The 19,895-nt window shown below is 35.3% G+C and overlaps 3 protein-coding genes across 8 annotated transcripts; 2 read left to right on the forward strand and 1 right to left on the reverse strand.

Annotated features, from left to right (window-relative positions):
• The first annotated feature begins 907 nt into the window (after positions 1–907).
• Positions 908–6,041, forward strand: LOC111477037 (spermidine-binding periplasmic protein SpuE). Of its 2 annotated transcripts, XR_002717196.1 has the most exons (8): positions 908–1,301; positions 1,477–1,607; positions 2,932–3,180; positions 3,669–3,803; positions 4,014–4,196; positions 5,070–5,231; positions 5,415–5,891; positions 5,923–6,041. XR_002717196.1 is itself a non-coding variant. In XM_023120985.1 (7 exons), exons 1-7 carry the CDS (start codon positions 965–967, stop codon positions 5,829–5,831), a joined length of 1,614 nt encoding a protein of 537 aa, XP_022976753.1. In that variant the 5' UTR covers positions 908–964; the 3' UTR covers positions 5,832–6,041. The 2 variants fall into 2 exon arrangements, 1 of the variants encoding a protein (XP_022976753.1); XM_023120985.1 differs by having other exon boundaries at positions 5,415–6,041.
• Positions 6,042–6,383: 342 nt separating this feature from the next.
• LOC111477029 (LRR receptor-like serine/threonine-protein kinase FEI 1) lies at positions 6,384–13,997 on the reverse strand. Of its 5 annotated transcripts, XM_023120964.1 has the most exons (15): positions 13,831–13,997; positions 13,465–13,615; positions 12,738–12,954; positions 12,059–12,194; positions 11,496–11,567; positions 11,332–11,403; positions 10,495–10,566; positions 9,970–10,041; positions 9,781–9,852; positions 9,493–9,587; positions 9,062–9,229; positions 8,567–8,899; positions 7,934–8,191; positions 7,661–7,794; positions 6,384–7,075 (listed from the first exon to the last, which is right to left on the reverse strand). In XM_023120964.1, exons 3-15 carry the CDS (start codon positions 12,832–12,834, stop codon positions 6,863–6,865), a joined length of 1,794 nt encoding a protein of 597 aa, XP_022976732.1. In that variant the 5' UTR covers positions 12,835–12,954; positions 13,465–13,615; positions 13,831–13,997; the 3' UTR covers positions 6,384–6,862. The 5 variants fall into 5 exon arrangements, with proteins under 5 accessions (XP_022976732.1, XP_022976731.1, XP_022976733.1 ...); XM_023120963.1 differs by lacking the exon at positions 13,465–13,615; XM_023120965.1 differs by lacking the exons at positions 13,465–13,615; positions 13,831–13,997 and adding an exon at positions 13,321–13,447.
• A 1,567-nt stretch (positions 13,998–15,564) lies between these two features.
• LOC111477071 (release factor glutamine methyltransferase) lies at positions 15,565–19,011 on the forward strand. The gene is made up of 3 exons (XM_023121029.1): positions 15,565–16,305; positions 17,278–17,523; positions 18,464–19,011. The coding sequence occupies exons 1-3, from the start codon at positions 15,565–15,567 to the stop codon at positions 18,602–18,604; spliced, it is 1,128 nt and encodes a 375-aa protein (XP_022976797.1). The 3' UTR covers positions 18,605–19,011.
• The last annotated feature ends 884 nt before the right edge of the window (positions 19,012–19,895 follow it).

Consider the following 19,895-nt stretch of genomic DNA (forward strand, 5'->3'; position numbering starts at 1 on the left):
ACGGGTTTATGCATATTACAAATATTAATTTATATGATTGAATTTTAGTAAAGAGCTTTTTTTGGACTTCCGATAGTACATGTCAATTATCGATGAACTACGTACATGTTATGTATAGTCATATTTTTATGAGGACGTAAGCATTATATTTCTAATCTTTCAAAAAAAAATTATATTTTTATAAGATAAAACTACAAAACGGGCATTTTAAGGTTTAAGGGACTAAAAATAATAATTTATAAATAAAATTAATAAAATGTTAAAGCTTCTAATATATTTTTATTAAATATTAAGAATATCAAGTAATTAATTAGGAATAATTGTAATGGGCCCACGTAAGTGTCCAAGCCCATGTTACATCTTAAAGGCCCAAGCCACTCATCATTACTTTTATTTTTCGTTTTGTTTTTATTAAATTTTATTTATAAAATTATTTTAGTAATTATAGTTCATTTTGTATTGATTATTTAAATTATTTGTATTTTTCTTTTTTAGAGTTTATCAACGATACAAGATACAAATTTTTTAATTAAATTTAAACATGAAAATCTGATACCTAATTTACTATACAACAAAGTAATTGGATAACGGAGTTTGGCAACCGATAAAATATTTTTAATTTTGTGTTCAATAAATTATCTGATAAATTCAAAAATTTTAATATAGATATTAATTTAAATTTTATAACTCTTATTTTTAATTTAATTTTTTACTTTTTTTAAATTTAATTTATAACTTGAAGAATGCAATAGATATAAATTTTAAAGGTAAAAGAAATAAATATGTTATTTAATTATTATTATTATTATTGGTAAAGGATTAGAGTATTTCATTTCACCGTGAATTTAAATACAATTTAATATTATATTTCTGTATTTATTTAATTGGAGAAATTGAAACGAGATAACAGGCCATAAAATGTTAAGCGGCAAGTGATCGACAGACTCGAGCTCGCTCTATGTGAATGGCGGCATTGCTGCCCTCCGGCTCATGGCTTTCTCTGCCACTGCAATGTGGCTGCCCGAATCCTTCATCCTCTTCCTCTACTTTCACTTCCAAGTACACCACCAATTTCCGCTGTTGCTCGATAACTCAGATGCATTCGCCGGAGGCATCCGAACAAGGTAAGATTCCGGTAATTCCCCATACGCCACCGCTTCGCCTCGCCGCATCTGCGGTTGTTTTTCTCGGTTTAAATATTGGTTTCGGCATCGGAGCTCGATCCTGCTCTGCGGCTCTTTCGCCGGTGCCTCCTCCGGTGGCGGATAATTACAACTTGGAAGAGGAGAAGGTAGTTCTGTGTAAGTGCTCGAGTATTTTTCTCTTGTTACTTGCTTCGTCTGTGCCGATTAGAGATTTGGTTTTATGGAATTTGAAGTACTTGTTCGGAATTTTGATTCGAGTGCTTGTGTTGAACTATCGGGCTTGCTTGGCCTAGGTTTCGTTGTTTTTGAAGTTATAATTTCTGCCGTGTAGGTGAGGATGAGAAGCTGGAGAAAAAGAAAATGGACGAAGCATTTGAAGAGTGGAAGTCGAAGAAGTTTGCTTTGACCGTTCCTTTGAGCGTCATTGCACTTCGTGATTCTATTCCTCCTTCTTGGATTAAGGTCCGTCTAAGTTCCCAGATTTTTGCCATTTCTTTAGCTAGGAAAGATTCTTGAAGAACTGTGGCGGTCTCATAATAACCATCAGATGTAGATTCAATAATTTGCATGCTCCTAATGACTTCTAGGTCTATAAATATCTATAAATTTAAATTCTATGTAATTGTATCTATACATCCACTGTGAAAAACTTTCGGCCACATTGTGGCGACAAGTAATTTCTCGCTAGCTAGATGGTCCTTTCTCTTTCTCTTTTGTGTAATTCCTTCTCTTATCTTCACTCTTGCTAACAAGCACGAATGATGAAGAAATTGGGCTCTATGTCCTATTAAAAAATCAGAATGATCATGATGCTTGTTATAGAAAATGTAGGATAAATTGCTCTTCTTACGAGATCCCAAATCGGTTGGGGAGGAAAACAAATCATTCTTTAAAAGGGTGCAAAAACATCTCCCTAGCAAACACGTTTAAAAATCTTGAGGGGAAGCTCGAAAGGGAAAGCCCATAGAGGACAATATTTGCTAATGGTGGGCTTGGGCTGTTAAAAATGGTGTCAGAGCTAGACACCGGTCAATGTGCCAACAAGGAGGCTAAGCCTTGAAGGGGGTAGATACGAGGTACTGTGCCGGCAAGGATGCTAGGCCCCAAAAGGGGGTGGATTGGGGGGTCCACATCGATTAGGGAAGGGAACGAGTGCCAATGAGGACTCTAGACCTTGAAAGGGGTGGATTGTGAGATTCCACGTCGGTTGGGGAGGAGAACGAAACATTTTTTATAAGGGTGCGGAAACCTCTCCCTAGCAAACGCGTTTAAAAACCTTGTGGACTTGGGTTGTTACACCTCTAGTTTATTGAATTTTCCTAAACCACTCCATTTACTTTCTTAAAAACCAATGTAAAAACTCTTCAGTTCATGTCTGCTTTGCTTGCCTCTCTTGATCCCCATCTTTGTACTGACCAAATGACTTCTTTCTTTGGATGGGGAAGGATGACATTCTTTGTCGTGGAAGGAAGGAAGAATACTTCCTTTTGACCTGGATGTGTTGTATAGTATCATGACATAATGAAGAGAGGCGCATTTGGACCGAATTATCTGAACTACAATGGCTATCCCCAATTTTGATGGTTTTTCTGTCTTACAGTATGTTATAACTTGAGGTTATTTTGTTCAAAAGTTTTGATGGATTAAATTATTTATAGTGAAGCCCAAGGTTACACCCTTTTAGAATGAACATCTCTTTGAAAATAGTTCTTTTGTAATTATTTTCCTAATGTTTTGAGAATGTTGGTCAGAGTTGGGACAATTTCTTATTGATCTTTTCATGTAGGAGTTTATTCAATCACAAGGGAAGAGATTAAAATTCAATGTGAAGTTAAATGGAACTCTTGGGAGTATTTTTTCTGATTTATCTGTTCCAATTGACAAAGTCAAGGTTAAGTATTCATCCGTCATGGTTGCTGATCTTGTTAGTATTGGCGATTCGTGGCTCAACTTTGCCATTAAGAAGGCGCTTATCGAGCCCATTCAAGATGTGGAAGACCAAGAGTGGTTTAATAACTTAAGCACTAGATGGAAGGTAATACTGTAAATGGTCTTTTCAGTATTTCGATGATTGATTTGTCAACCTGTTTTATTAATCAAAATGTTTTCATGCTAAATATATGAAACGTTTTCAATGTAGCAGTGTCGAACACCGAATCAACTATATGAATCCAATTAAGTTTTGGAAAAATATTGTAACATAACCGTGTTATTATATTAATCAACTTCATATGTTAAAATTTTATCTTTTTGGCAAGTTATGTATCTAGTTGAATTTTGTTGATTATGCCATATTGCAATGTTCTACTGATATAGAGACCAAATCAATACGTAGCATCGCTACACGTAGCCCATTCGACCTAACCCTTAAACTTTTTTATATCCGTGAATGTCTTGGATAGTTTGTGTGCATTTCAACTAGTCTCTTAGCCATAACCGTTCATAAAAAAAACCCGTCAAAATATCCCCTCAAATTCAGAATATTACTACATGCATCTTTTATTTGCACTAACAATGTTGCAGGTACTTTTACGCAGAAACTCCGAGGGTGAAATAGATCCGGGAGGTAAAATATGGTCGGCTCCATATAGGTGGGGCTGCATGGTTATAGCATACAATAAAGTCAAATTTCGAAAGAACAACTTGGCTCCCATGGAGGTACTAACTATTAATAGATAACTTTTGTCCTCCATGACTGATTTGGTATGGAGTTTCATATGTTCTACGTGTACAAGTATTTCACATTTGTGGCTAAAAAACGTATTGGATTTTCTGTCCAAATGTTCTAGAACTTAACGTCGTACTTTTCTATCTGAAGAGCAATTTCGTTCCCAAGTACTCTTAGGTGCATTAACACTGCTGCTGCAGGACTGGTCGGATTTATGGCGCCCTGAACTTCGAGGAAGGATTTCAATGGTTGATTCACCTAGAGAAGTAATTGGTGCTGTTTTAAAGTACATGGGTGCATCCTACAACACAAAAGACATTAGCTCGCAAATTCCTGGTGGCAAAGACGCCGTTCAGCAAAGTTTAACTTCACTTTCAAAACAGGTTAGATATGTTTCAATCAGGTAGCAAATAAATGATCATGCAATTTTTTTTTTTTACTTTTTTTTTTTTTTTTTTTTTTTTTTTTTTTTTTTTTTTTTTTTTTTTTTTTTTTTTTTTTTTTTTAATTATTGCTTGCAACAAGTGTAGAACATCTTTTTTCTTATTTTCTTGTGGAAAAGTTGAACTCGACTTTTCCTGAGAACCTTGAGAATGGTTCTTTATATTTGAGTTACTGTTATTTTCCCCCTCCTGAAAATGCCATTACAATGATTCCCATTAGCTCTAAATAATAGAAAACTCCTGGCTCTAGCTCAACTCTTAGATTTCCGGTGATGTGTAAATTATTTTGAAAACTACATTGTTTTTAATTAGAGAAATATTACCCAAAAAAGGACATATCATCCTCTACTGAAAAAAAAAGTAAAGTTACAAATAATTCAAGCCATCTAGAGTTTCAAAGAAAATTTATCCCTAAATTTAAGCTATCTAGAGTGATATTCATTTGTTTTTTTAGTATTTTGTTTTTGAAAATTTGGCCTATAAACATTCCGACTCATGAGTTTCTTTGCTTTGTTATCTACTTTCTATTTTCAAAATTCAAGCTTAGTTTTGCAAATTGGCTAAAAAATTGAATGTTTATTTAAGAAATGTTAACCATAGTTATGAAATTATATGCACATTTTTCAAAAGCAAAACTAGAAACGAAATTGTTATGACACTGACCCCAAATTTCTTAAAGAATCCTTTCAAAATGTGTAGTAGTAATGATTTGGCAAATGATGCGGTTTAAGTTCTCATTTCACCAGACATTATTAAACATTGTAATTTGTCCATTGTTGTACACTTATACATTTATATGCTCGTCTTACACAGGTACGTTTGTTTGATAGCACACACTATCTGAAAGCATTTGCGGTTGGGGACGTTTGGGTAGCTGTTGGATGGAGTAGCGATGTTCTTCCTGTTGTCAAACGCATGTCGAATATTGCAGTGGTCGTCCCCAAGTCTGGATCAAGCTTATGGGCTGATTTATGGGTATCTTCAAATCGATATTCCTGCCTTCTTTGCATTAAGGATAATTAAACATAAGGTTCAAAACTAGGTTGGATAGAAATTGGCAATGCTCCTGATGATACAACTCTCATTTTCTTCATTAAAAAGTTCAGGTTCAGCAACTGTGTTGTGTGTTTTATATCAGATATGTTTCCTTTTTTTCAGGCAATTCCTGCAACCTCTAGAATTGAGGCAGAGCCAGTTGGTGGAAGAGTTAAGGGACCCTCCCCCTTAATCCACCAATGGATTGAATTTTGCTTGCAGCCTGCTAGAGCACTGCCTTTCAAGCAGGAGGTAGTTCCTGGTGCGTCACCCGCCTCCATAGAAGGTCCAGAGGTTGTTCCTAAAGAACTGTTTGAAGGTAAACCGAAGTTGGATACGAACCTTATCGGTGGAGTACCCCCGCTCGACATTTTAGAGAAATGTGAGTTCCTTGAGCCTTTATCCGAGTCTACTTTGGCAGATTTTCGATGGTTCGCTGAGAATATGCAGAAAAAACCGAACCATCGCTTGATGGACAGAGTTCATCAAGCTGTCTCATCCCTTGTAGGATTTGCTTCTCAAATCAGCTTTAAAAACTGAACCAAAACCAGTAGGCAACCAAGTGATTTTTATTTTATTGAGAGATCTTAAGGTCGCCTTGATGAGGCGTGAAAGGAATGTATTTGGCGAAACATTCGATTGAGAATTTCATTGGTAGTATGAAGAATTATAGAAATGGCCTATTCAGAGAGGATTTAGAGAAATGGATGTTTTTAATTTGGTGGGGATATGAGTTCAGCGTTTGTTTGAGGTTCTTGAGGAGTTTGGAACATAACGTACTTGTCACATCATTATTCTTTTATAATGTTAAAGATAGATTTCCAAGGTACTTCTATTTCCTGTTGTAGGCTTGTAATGTTTTAAAAATAATATTAATAGCAAATATGAAATAAAAATAAATGAAGAACCTGGTGCAGAAGAAAAGTCATATAAACAATGAAAGATTCGAAAGAAATGAGTTCAAATTATGGTAATCCTACCCATCTTAGTCGAGGTGCAAATAAATAAATATAATTGTTTCAAAAGACTAATATTTTTTTTCGATTCGTATATACCTAACTAAATAAGTTTAGTTATGTTCAAGTTGTCTAATATTCTCAAAGACCATTCATTGAATATGATACAATTATTCATATACATTTTTAATTTAGAGTCCAAAGTTACAGAAAATTACAGAGGGAACGAATGATTTAAGAGGGAAAAGCTGGGAGAGATTGAACAAACAAACTCACAAGTAATTCACTGACGTGGAACTTCATTTGCATGGGGAATTAATTCCAATGAACCCACGCAAATTGAGGGCCGGTTAGTTAGAGAAACAGCCAATGGAACTTTTGAATCCTCTGTGAAACGATACTGGCTGCTGTTCTACTACTCCACATTAGAACTCAATCACAAAAGCTGCACAATGCTGATGAATTTTCAGAAAGAAGTAAAGAAGAATCGATGAGATAGAGAGCATGAACCTTGAAGAAGATGTTAATCCTTGCTGCTGATTCAACAGTTTCTTTTTTAAGGTTCTATGCCTTCATTGGCATGGATGTCTTCTCTGTCCTCTCAGCATAGAGGGCTTAATCTGTATCATAGAAATCACTTGGACATGGAGTCATAACCTCAGATTCTAGTATCTGGACCACCCTGTGCATGGTTGGTCGATCCTCTGGACTCGACGAAACACATTGGATGGCAACTGAAAGCAATGCATCAAGGCTCTCTGTTTGCATGCCCTCCCAATGTGGATCGACTATTTCTCGTTGTCGATTCTCCGAGACTAGAAAGTTTAGCTGAAAAACGAATAACATTTGTTAGAAGAGCGTTTCTATGGGATACCATCTGTTGGGTCTCAAAGTGTAGATATTGTGTCGAAGAGATCATTTTGGATGAAATTTATCAAACTATCTTACGTAAAAGTTTATATCTATTTAGTCTTTAAACTTTCAAATTACAAATTTAGTACTTGAACATTTGAATTTTTTTAAATTCATCGATCTACCAAACACAAAATAAAAAATTCAGAATTTCATCAATTTGAATTCATATTAATAGATCAATTAATTTGTAAAAATTTTGAATGGAGAAGACTATCCGACACAAAATTGAAGGTTTAAAGAGCTACTGAACACAAAATTGAAAGATTATGAACTTTCTAGACGGCCACAAATTCAAACTTACAGGATCAAAATTTGTAATTTAACTACTAGAACATACAATATCAAAACAAACAAATATCGTCAAGTATGCTTATGGCTTACCAGCATCTGTGTGAAATTTTTTCATGTTGTTCATGAAGAAATACTCAACGCCAAATTAACCACAGTTAATTCAAAATAGAAGAATAGTCCGTGAAATTCAGAAGGAAAGAAGCATACCCAACCAACAATGTTTAGCCCCTTCTCAATGAATGATGCATCTGTGGGACGTTTGCCACTCATCACTTCAAGTACCAATACTCCAAAACTGTACACATCAGTCTTTTCAGTAGCTCTACCACTTTGCATATACTCTGCTCATAAAACCATAAAGATTAGCATGAACATGTCATTTAAGTTAGAAAACAGTTTTTATTGTTCGAGCTCAGTTTATGCATCAGTAAAGAACCATTGTTCTAAAACCTTACAAAAATCACATTTTCAATGGCTTACCAGGAGCCAGATAACCAAATGTTCCTGCAACAATAGTCGTGATATGAGATTCTTCATCCTCTAAAAGCTTCGCAAGTCCAAAATCAGAAACTCGAGCCTCCAAATTAGCATCAAGTAAAATGTTGCTTGATTTTATGTCTCGGTGAATGATCCGCGGAGAGCAATCATGATGCAAATAGGCAAGTCCCTTTGCAGCTCCCATGATGATATTTAAGCGTGCGTCCCAGTATAGTTGATCCGATGCTTCAGTACGGACCCCTATCATTTACCACATAAAATGCATTAAATCATATTTGGGCCTAGAGTGTATGTCACAAACAGAAACTAGGACACGGATGAGTTCTAACATAATACTTAAATAACAATCCTTTTCTATCCATATTCAACTAACAACCAGGCATTTTGGGCCTAGAATGTATGTCACAAACAAAAACTAGGACACGGATGAGTTCTAACATCTAGACTTGCATGTACTACAAAGGAAAATCTAGTAATTGAATACTGTCTCCAGAAGTAATAGGTGAACAAATAGATGTGAGCAGCTATCCAACTCCCTACGTCAGTATGTTTTGGCATGATATGAAGTGCCCTTGCAGAAAACGAAGCATAAAAATAATATCATAAGAATCTTACCGTGTAGTGCCTCATCAAGGCTGCCTCCAGAAAGGAAATCATAAATTAACAGCTTTGATGTAGGAGACTTGCAATATCCACGCAAATTCACAAGGAACCTGTGTTTTATGCTTCCAAGGATTTCAAGCTCCCTCTCAAAAAATCGATCAAAGCCCTCATTCAATTTTACAATTCTCTTCAAGGCAAAAACATTGCCATCATCCATTGCAAGCTTGTACACCGTTCCAAAGCCCCCACATCCTATTATGTGTTCTTCATTCAATGTCTCAAATTTCTTAATAATATCTTTAGATGAGTATGGCAAGTCTCCGTGAAACATTACACCCGATGCACCTGAAATAACAAGACGATATTAAATGACATTCAGAGCCAGGAAAGGAAAGTCAACACAAGTACTTGGTTTCTTTTCATTCCATATTTCTCCAGTAAAAATTTTCGTTTCTTGTTTAAGAAACAGTTATTCAACTAGTGTGCAGGGAATTAATAAATAAGTACCTCCACAAACATCGAGCACTTGCCCTTTATTGTCATTTTTGCCGAACTTTTTATACATAAAGCAACCCCAGAAACACATTAGGGCAACCAACAGCAAAGCACCCACAGTTGCCGAAGCACTTATAAGTAGTCGGCCAGAGAAATTCTTCCTCTCAATTTGACTTTGCACTACAAAAATTTGAACTTTCATCAAAATATAACTCATGAAAAGCCAGGATAGAGTTACTCTGATGAGAAGTCCTGATGATGAGTTCACTAGGAACTTCACGAATCCTAGAAACATATTAAGTAATACGGAAGATAAGGAACTAAGTATTCCTTCCGTATTCCTTATGGCCGGGTCACTAGAGCAACTTTCCAAGGAAGAAGGGATCTCAATAAACATATGAAATAATTTGCATTATGTCAGATAAACTCAAGTGCAAGTTAACCTGAGAATGGTGACTCATTTCTTCCTGGTCCCTCCTTGTCATGTTTGCACATAACATTGATTTGCTTCCCGCACAAACCACGGTTTCCAAGAAATCTAAAAAATTGTCAGTGAATCAGTTATCAATGACTTAAAAGGGAAAACTTGCATTAGCAAATTAATTCACTATAAAGCCCTTCAGATGAAGTGTTTCCTGTACGATCTACGGGACTGACAGCACCTTCAAAGCCATATTATGCATCTACTTAATTTAAATAAAAACATCATAGGTCCATCAGAGAACACTTACGAACTTTCGGAGAAGTTGATTAGCACGCCAACATTTGGTATTGATCCAACCAGAAAATTGGCAGAAACATTTCTTCAAAATGTCCAATCATGAGATCATCAGACTCAATATATTTGAAGCAGGAAACCATTTGATTAACAAAAATTATACCAAGCACTGGAATAACGAAAAGTAATAAAGGCTGCTTACAGAGTAATAAGCTTGCTCAGCTTCCCAAGCGAGATGGGAATATTTCCACCGAGTGAGTTACTTGAAATATCTCTGCAACAATTTTTTAAAAAAATCCCAAAAGAAGATTCAAGATCAGAATATCCCAAAGGAAGAAAGATTTACGAGTGAACAATTCCAAACAAATTAATAGAAATACGTTCAACACATAATAATGCTTTCATGCGTGGAAGGCATAGATGTTACCGCTTGTGTGCATGATTGTGTATAGCGAGCGCGTGCAAATAAGACATTGAAATGCAGATAAATTGAAATTCCAAATGACATTAAAACATTTTAAGAATGAAAGTGGTGACAATGGCATATAGTTGGCGTGATAACATGGTTGTCAGTGCTTGGACGGTAAACCGTTTTGACCTATTGAGATCCAAATGTAATTCTAAAACACGTCATTGCGATTTTGCAATGATTGTCAGTCATAAAACTACAGGAAATAAAAAATATCTGACTGTACAAGATTCCATGAAAAAGGAAATTAAAACTTACAAATTTAGAAGTGCTGAAAGATTCCCCAATTCATTGGGAATGAACCCACTAAAATAATTACCCTGCAGGAACCTGAGGAAAATAATGAAAATTGCAACTCGTTTAATTTCATCGGTATGTACAAAAAATATAGAAACATGACTGGGATGCGGAATTGTAATCATAAGAGATTTTCTTGGGAAGCTACTGTAAACACAAATCAACTTGTAGATTTAAAGAAAAAAACAATATAAGATTCTGGATCCTGTTAAGAAAGCACTTTCAATAGAGCAAAAACGTCTAAACCCCTCCTCCCAGACGAAATAATAACAACAAAACAGAAAAGAGTCCCGATGAAAATTAAACTTTCCGTAGAGCCTTGCATTGAGCGATGTTAAGATATGGAGGATATCATTCTAAGAAGGATGTATTATTCCTAATTTTTTCTGTTGTTTCCTTTGTCAAAAAAAAAAAAAAATCTTCGGTGGCTTCCGTTGGACGGATCCATCCTTGCTTGACACCCCATTGATTGCACAAGCAGAACCAATAATAAAATTACCCGTTCCCTGGTATTCTGGGCATACATCAGTACCAGCACCCACAATAAAAATTTTAGTTCAATGCAAAAAGATTTCTGGAAGTTTTGCTCTTTATTGTTTACCAATTTTAGTACAAAATCAATTTATGAATTTATAGATTAAACCATGAGCAACACATTACACAGGCTAAGTTGGTAGTTAATTCCACGAATTAGTATGAATATTTATTGGCTGCATTTGTACGTAATCTTAACATCACCCTCCCCAATAAAATAAATTATATAACACATCCGGACAACCAGTCGCTGTAAATACTTACATTCCCTGCAACTGTGAGCAATTCCCTAACTCTGATGGAATTGTCCCATAAAAGTTATTGTCATGAAGAGCTCTGCAAAATGATAAATTTCTAGCATTAACTTCACCGACGTTTAGTAATATTCAATAGGCATCAACTGCCTAAGAAACAACAGAAATACGTACAAAACTTTTAGCTGATCAAGCTTTCCAAGTTCAGGGGATAACGATCCACTAAGTTTGTGATAAGGAAGACTCCTGCGAGATAACCAAAAAGGGTTCTTAAGAATAAGTAAATATATAAAAATCTAAAATCCGTTGATGGATTAAAGAGAGAACTCCTAGTAGACAAAAAGTTCATTTGGTGACTACGCTATGAGTGATGTTGCAAAATTTGCGAGTGACTGAGCTTCAATTTTAATATTGCTCCACAGCCTTTCCTGAAAGCATTCTCTCAGAAATTTCTGCCCTACCATTTTCCATACCTATTTAGGTTAAATAAACAAAAGTATTCAATTTTAATATTACTCCACAGCCTTTATTGTAAGTATTCTCTCTGAGAAATTTCTGTCCTATCATTTTCTAATCCTATTTAGGTTAGATGTGCAAAAGTATAGATATTAAATCGAAGGGAGGTAGCTTAAACTCATTCCCTCTAAGCCTTTATCTACATAACCCCTGATATTAAGTACAATAAAATTTAAAATTTGTAAACAAAAAGGATGAGAAACCACCAAGGATGAACTCACAGATATATCACTCTCTTAGTTTTTGGATCACACGTTACTCCTTTCCATTTACAAGGATGGCGTGCCTCTGGCTTCCATTGAAGAAGAACACCATCAGAATCAAGAATTGCTGCTCTGAAGCTCAAAAGTGCCTCACCTACAATAAACGTGAGATACCGAGCACTGAGAGAGACTCATAATGTGCAGGTATCGTTGAAATAGAAAATAGTTGTTCACTGTTCTTACTCAATGACAACATCCGTCATATATGCACAAGAGCATTACATGTTCCTATTACGAAAGATTCCCACTGATCTAAGCACTCCCAGGATGCTCGTTGATCGCCTCCAGGCGAAAGTGCATACTTATGAAATTGTAATAAATGAACATTTATCTAACCTTTTCTCGGGAAAAGGTATCATGATGGTTAAGGTTGGTGATGGCATCATATCCTATGTCTATTCTAAATCTATATATTATAGAGTCCAATATTAATGTAGTAAGATAAGAAAGGTGACAGATATTGATATCCCAGGGAAAGAAAAAGCCAAGAGTTGGTATCATGATGCGGTTCAAGGTTCAACGTGTACTAAGAAACATTCTCCCAGTGATTAGAATACCTAGAAATATTTCCTCGATTGAACTAATGCCTAGATATACACTGGCTCTATATCTAAAAGCAAAGAAAGGTCAATCATACCATCAGAACTGATACCACTGCTTCTGCTCATTATCAAGCAAAGCGGAACAATGTGAAGAATAAGTAGCCATTGACATTTTACCATATAGAAGCCCATGGTGGCACCAGTCAAGCATCATACAATTACAATAAACCATCTGAAATACCAAATCCTGGAATGGTTTTCTTCAACATATATTAAATTGGTAACTACGAGATGCCACAAGAAAGACGCCACCTGACATAGAAGAAGCTGTTTACTCTTAGCATATGACAGTATACAGTAAGTACTACAAAATTCTCAACGTTACAGATTTTGCTTGCAGTTTTAAATGATTTAGTTCACACCAACACTTCAATCATGATAAACTTTTCTACGTATCAAATTCTCACCCAGACTAGAAAGGGTAAACTGTACACAAATTCTTCTAATACACTGCTTCAGGATTCCTTCCGTTAGAGTTTAACTTACGTGTTGACAAAATGCTGGCCCACGATCCAATATAAGATCATGCTGCTGAAAGTGTCATAAAAATGGGGCCACGCAAGGAAATTAAAACCAATCGGATTCAAGAACGATAAACCCAAGTCAGCAAGATTTTACCATACTCGAATAACCCGGTGGGCCAACAGATTGTCATCTTACTATTCCCAGTGGACATGCCACATGAAGCCACAACATTATATAAGAATGTCCATAGTAAATTCAACAACCGTCACCATTAAAGGAAAATCCATAGCATATTACTCGATTTTCCAGAGGAATGAACTTCATCCGATCAATATTCCCCAGAATATGCAATTCAAGTAGTTATATTCCAAACCCCGGCAGCATGTAAACGGCATCAACTATTTGGACTTGAAGCAGCAGAAGTAGCAAAAATTTCAGCTCAAACTAACTATAATTTCCGAGTGTAGCAAGCATCTTTGTCAGTCAAAGCAAAGTGAAATGATCTCACGAATCACACAGCTAAAAAAATTGTAAAAAAGCAAAAGGAACAGCCACATAAATGAGAATCGATCAATGGTTGCAGATACAGGAAATGAATCCGAGAAGCACAACAAATTCAGTAAAATTAGAACTAAATGTGGTAATTGAAACAGACATTCGAACCTGCAAACCGATCCAAGATCCAGCAATCGTGAAATGCAGATGTATCGGGGAATGTGACGCTAAAAAAATACCAAAAATCGCCGTGAGCACGATAGTTATAAGATTCCTGTCTGTTTATGAGTGATGGAGAGAGAGAGAGAGTATGAGTGAGAGTGGAATGCTGAAGAGAAAGAGATGCTTGGGAATTGATAATGGGGCACTGGTTGGGCCAATCAGAAGGAAGTGGACTCACACGTGTGAAACTGAGCTCGCACACGTGCAACCGACGCCTTTACCTGCCCGCCATGAATCAGGAAATTTCCCTTGTAAACTTGTCACCATTAATTATTTGGGGTTAAATTATAAAAATAAAATACTTTTAAATTTCATTTATTTCAATTTTTTTTTTTAAAACTTCAATATTACTTTTACTATTTTTATAAATATTTTAAAATATAAATTGTTTATAAAAGTTAAATAAAAGTCTAAAGTGATTTATGTTATCTTTTTAAAATAAACTTGAAAAATATAATAAAACGATGATTTGTGTTTTTTCTTTAGTTAATGACTATGTTTCTTTGCAATTCTAAGTAGTTTAGGTTGCATGTAGAATCATTCAAGTTCGATATGATTAATTTTGCTCGTTGAGTGATTTGAATCTTCATCAAGTGTTTCGTCTTGAGATATTTGATCAACAAGTAATCTAAATTTTACTTTCATTTGATTCTTTGTCATTAGAGTCAAGTTTAGATTGTATGTTTAGAATCATTTAAGTTAGACATGGTTGATCTTGTTTGTATGGAGATTCTAATCTTCGTGTTCTTGCTTTCAGATATTCGATCAACAGAGTAATCTAATACGAACCAAGAGACATCAATTATACAATATGCTTCAATGAAGATGTGAATAAAATATGGTTGAAATTATCGAAAGATATTTCAATTCATGCCACATTGAAGAATAATGAAATTTCATATTATAAATTTTGGGTGGATTATAATTTAGAGTAATTATATTTCATTAAGACTTTTAATTTAATTTAGGTTACAATTACATGGTTAATTATGGTCATTAAGTATAAATGTTACCACTCTTTGAATGACTTTAGTAGTTCCATTTTGAGACTATATAAAGGCATTCGAAGAGGAGTAAGATTTGGATTACCTTGTTGATCGAATATCTCAAGGCAAGAACATTGTTTGAAATTCGAATCACTCCACAAACAAGATCGATCATGTCTACCTTTAATAATTCTTGTTGATCAAATATCTCAAGGCAAGAACACTTGTTTGAGATTCACTCCACAACCAAAATTAATTATGTCAAGCTTGAATGATTATACATGCAACTTAAACTACATAGAATTGAAGAGAAACTTAGTCATTGGCTAAAGAAAAGCACAAATGTTCTTTTACTATATTTTTCAAGTCTACTTACCAATACAACATGCATGACTTTATATAGTCAAAATGAAACTATTAAAGGCATTAGAAGAATTATAACATTCCTACGGACTATAAAAGTCTTAAAATATATTAATGAAATATAATTACTCTAAATTGTATTCCACCCAAAATTTATAACATGAAACTCATTCTTCTTCCATGTTACTTGAATTGAAATATTTTTTTGATAATTTTAACAATATTTTATTCACAATTATTGTAATATATTGTATGATTGATGTAAATGGACCCTGATACAATATATATCATCTTTTGTGTATTAAATAAAATTTAAAAATTTGGTGCTAAAATGGGAAGTGCAGTGCCGCTACAGTTGCATTCCATCGGGCGGGGGGCAATGAGGCTAAGCATATCTCGTGCATATCTCGCAGCCCCTCATCGCGTCAGGCCGAGTCGATCCATTTGCTCTTCTTCCTCAAAACCTCGAATCCCATTGTTTTTAAGGCCTCCCAATTACTCCGCCACACTCACAGATCTTCAGAAATGGCACGATTGGGCCAAAACCCTAAGTTCTTCAGTTGGTTCATCCTTTGTGGACGCCGACAACGGTCCAGACTCCGCCCTCTTACACAGAGAGCTCAAATGGCTGGTAGAAGATGCCGTTGAAGATAAATCGATAAGTTCTGAACTGCGAACTAATTCCGAGCAAAATCATGAACATAATCTTAGAAATGTGAGGTTAAAAGTAGGAATCGAGGAACTCTACAGGCTTTGGAAGCAGAGGATCCATGAAAGGAGACCGTTCCAATACATTGTTGGGTGCGAGCACTGGAGGGATTTGATTTTGAGTGTAGAAGGAGTTCTGATTCCGAGGCCGGAGACGGAGGTTTTGGTGGATTTGGTGGCGGAAGTGGTCTCTGATAATGAAGCGCTCAGAGAAGGGTTCTGGGTTGATTTGGGCACTGGAAGTGGTGCAATTGCTATTGCGATTTGTAGGGTTTTGGAGGGTCGTGGTAGAGTCATAGCCACTGATTTAAGCCCCACTGCGCTTACGGTTGCTGGCTACAACGTTCAGAGGTATGGATTACAGGTTAGTTAAAACTGTTCATCAAAATCAATTGTTATGGATTGACCTTAAAGATAAAAGGATTTTGTTGATAATGAAATATAGTAGCCACTTTGTAGTTTTGTAATCAATGTTCTTAGGACTTGGATGATATGGGTGTTCTTGAGATTACTCAACTTTGAGGGGTACGTAAGCCTGTAATAGCCTAAGTCTACTGCAACAAATATTGTCCGCTTTTGTCCGTTACGTATCGTCGTTAGCTTCGCAGTTTTAAAATGTGCTTGTTAATGAGAAGTCTCCACACTGTCAGTCTCACGATTTTAAAATGTGTTTGTTAGGGAGAGGTTTCTACACTCTTACAAGGAATACTTCTCCTCTCTAACAAATATGAGATCTCACAATCTACCTCCTTAGGAGCCCAACGTCCTCACTGGCACACTACTTGATGTCTGGCTGGCACACTACTTGATGTCTGGCTCTGATACTATTTGTAACAGCTCAAACCCACTGCTAACATATATTGTCTTATTTGGCCCTTTACATATCGTCATCAGCCTTGCGATTTTAGAACGCATTTGTTGGGGAGAAGTTTCCACACCCTTATAAGGAATGCTTCGTTCTGCACTTCAACCGATGTGGGATCTCACAATTCACCCCCTTAGGGATCCAGCATTTTCGTTGGCACACCGCCCAATATTTGGCTCTAACACTATCTGTAACAGCTCAAGTCCACCGCTAACATATATTGTCCGCTTTGACCCGTTATGTATCGCCTTCAGCCTCACAATTTTAAAATGCATTTGTTAGGGTGTGGAAATGTTAGGGAGAGGTTTCCACACCCCTTATAAGGAATGTTTTGTTTCCCTTTCCAACCGATGTAGGATCTCAGTTGACCTAAATCTAGATGATTATGATTAATAACTTTGATAGTGTATTTAATCCGAGTTTTTCATTCATGGCAACCATTGATAATTTCTGCTTTCAATGTCAAATCAGGAGTTGATCGAGTTAAGGCAAGGATCATGGTACAAGCCATTAAGGGACGTCGTGGGAAAGCTATCTGGGATTATTAGTAATCCTCCGTACATACCCAGTGATAATATTGTTGGCCTACAAGCTGAGGTTGGTAAGCATGAGCCTAGAGTTGCATTGGATGGAGGCACTAATGGCATGGATGAGCTTATACATCTATGTGATGAAGCTGCTGTAATGTTGAAACCTGGTGGTTTCTTTGCTTTTGAGGTAACCTTGTTTCCTTGTTTCCTTGTTTCCTTGTTTCTTTGCTCCATTATGTTGTTACTTCGTTTTGTGTTATAGAGAAACAACTTTTTCATCTCTCGTTGGTCAAATAGGAAAGGTTTAAACTATGCTTTTGGTTCATACAAAAGGGTAAGATCCAAATGGAAGAAAGAAAAACTGTCGGATTCATTTTAGACATTATTGAAACTAGAGGTCCGGGATGTCGTAAACTTATACTGGTTGTTATTGTTAGAGATGTCCATGGGGTGGGGCAGGGACGGGGAAACCTTCCCCATCCCTGTCTCCTATTTCAATTCCCATATCTGCTTAAATATTTTTCATTTATTTTTGCGGAAGTGGAGTTTTATGAAGTGGGGTTTTATGAGAGAGTTTTTTCCTCTATATATTATTTTCAAAGAGAATATGGACCATTTTCATTTTAAATGTAGTTGACGAGTGAAATCACTGATATGAATTAAGAAAATATAAAATATAAATAAATTCCATAAGATTTTATAAGCAAAACCTTAACAAAATTGGTACATATTTATTTATTTACTTATTAAGCAAATATATATATATATATATATATATATATATATATATATATATTTATATTAAGTTTTGAGCCCATAGGTAAAAAGTGAGTATAATAGGATGGAGACTTGACGGGGTTAGAAGTAGGGATGGGGACAGGGAATATAATTTCGGTTCACAACCCTATTTAGGTAATAGGGAAAAATCTCTCCCCACGGCCTCATGTATTCCCCATTCAAATGGGGATTTCCCACCCTGTTTGAGATGGGTCTTCACTAGACCGTTAAATCGATATCTCTAGTTACTCGACCATTCTTGGGAGTTTGAATGTGGGAAAGTGCATTGATTTGTTACTGTATGTATGGGTATTATTGGTATTGGACCTCGTGATTTCATGTTCTTGCAGACAAACGGTGAAGATCAGAGCAAGTATCTTGTGAAGTACGTGGAAGACAATCACAGAGGGAGGCTTTGTGATCTGAAAATAGTGTCTGATTTTGCGGGCATTCCAAGATTCATAACTGGATTCCTCAATGAGCCTCTATAATTTTCTCTTGTAAGTTTCCTCCTCTCAAATGTAAACAAGAAATTAGTTCTAATCAAATTCAGCCTTCTATAAGTAGTTACCTGGTTTTAGTTCATATTTCTCCGTTCTCTAAATCGTTATAAGCTTGGTGTTTGACTATGCCTTTGAGGAGGCTTGACTTCTTTTCCCTCCCTTTAATCGAGGTTCGACTCCTTTTCTTTTGGAGTCAAAGGAGTCTTAGTCAATTTTGACTGTGCCTTCGAGGAGGCTTGCCTCCTTTTCTTTTGGAGTCCGTTGTTCGACATTTGAAGATTTACCAATCTATTGACACGACTAAGTTTATGACATGACTCTAATATTATGTTAGATGATGAATTAAGCTCTTGCTGGTTTTTCTCCTCAATACAAATTAGAAGCAAAGCTCACGTCTGGTGTCTCCTGTTTCAATCTTCATTCTCATGAAATACTAACTTTATTTTTCAGGGGATCGTAGTGGAGATCGAGTTCTTTGCAACTTATTCTTTCATCTTTTTATAGTATATATTTTTTTTTTATTTTGGATTGATTAAAAGAATTTCATACCCAAATAAAACTAAATTTATATATTTCTATAAGTGCCGTGTGGATGAAATTTAGATGATATTCAAATTAGTATCTTGCCATTTTAGTGTTTTATTTTATTTTCCAACAATTATTTTTTGATTTTGTATTTTTGAGCCAATCTAACAATGGGTCCCTGCTTGTCTCTTTCCCACCAAATTGGCATCAACTAACCTTCTTACCTATTTGGAATACAAACGTCCTTTTGAAACTCACCAACCAATTTTTCATATATTTTTAAAACATATTATTTTCTTCGTCTTTATTATTTATTTTTGGAAATATATTTTGAATTATAATTAAGCAGCCTTCCCAAAATAAAATAAATCTAATTGAAATGTCAACGAATCTTTGTGACGAATGCACAAATATTTGGTGTCACTTACCTTTAATTCAAATTAATTGTTCATAGTATAGTTATATATTTATTATTAAAAAAAAAATAAAATTATATGATTTATTTTGAGGTTCATTGAGTTATGTTCATATTGATTAATAAATTATAATTTATATATTTTAATCAAATTTACTTAGACACGCAGCCGAAAAACAAATCAGAACATTTGTTAATAAGGCGTTGAAAAAAATTATTATTTCAATTTTTTTAACAAATTAGATTATTTCATTTCAAAATCAACAAGTGGATAGCTTTATTCTCTATAATCTCTATAAAATTTTGGTATAATTATAAAAAAAAAAAAAAAAAAAAAAA

This window comes from Cucurbita maxima, unplaced genomic scaffold (assembly GCF_002738345.1).
Source record: "Cucurbita maxima cultivar Rimu unplaced genomic scaffold, Cmax_1.0 Cma_Scf00003, whole genome shotgun sequence".
In the NCBI taxonomy this organism is placed as follows: domain Eukaryota; kingdom Viridiplantae; phylum Streptophyta; class Magnoliopsida; order Cucurbitales; family Cucurbitaceae; genus Cucurbita; species Cucurbita maxima.

Coding starts and splice junctions, on each gene's coding strand:
- LOC111477037 (XM_023120985.1), top strand. CDS start 965: ATGGCGGCATTGCTGCCCTCCGGCTCATGGCTTTCTCTGCCACTGCAA. Junction 1,302..1,476: donor AGAGGAGAAGGTAGTTCTGT/GTAAGTGCTCGA, acceptor TCTGCCGTGTAG/GTGAGGATGAGAAGCTGGAG. Junction 3,804..4,013: donor ACAACTTGGCTCCCATGGAG/GTACTAACTATT, acceptor CTGCTGCTGCAG/GACTGGTCGGATTTATGGCG.
- LOC111477029 (XM_023120963.1), bottom strand. CDS start 12,834: ATGGGCTTCTATATGGTAAAATGTCAATGGCTACTTATTCTTCACATT. Junction 10,567..11,331: donor TGCTCACAGTTGCAGGGAAT/GTAAGTATTTAC, acceptor TATTTTCCTCAG/GTTCCTGCAGGGTAATTATT. Junction 9,853..9,969: donor CTGAGCAAGCTTATTACTCT/GTAAGCAGCCTT, acceptor GACATTTTGAAG/AAATGTTTCTGCCAATTTTC.
- LOC111477071 (XM_023121029.1), top strand. CDS start 15,565: ATGGGAAGTGCAGTGCCGCTACAGTTGCATTCCATCGGGCGGGGGGCA. Junction 16,306..17,277: donor TTCAGAGGTATGGATTACAG/GTTAGTTAAAAC, acceptor ATGTCAAATCAG/GAGTTGATCGAGTTAAGGCA. Junction 17,524..18,463: donor GTGGTTTCTTTGCTTTTGAG/GTAACCTTGTTT, acceptor ATGTTCTTGCAG/ACAAACGGTGAAGATCAGAG.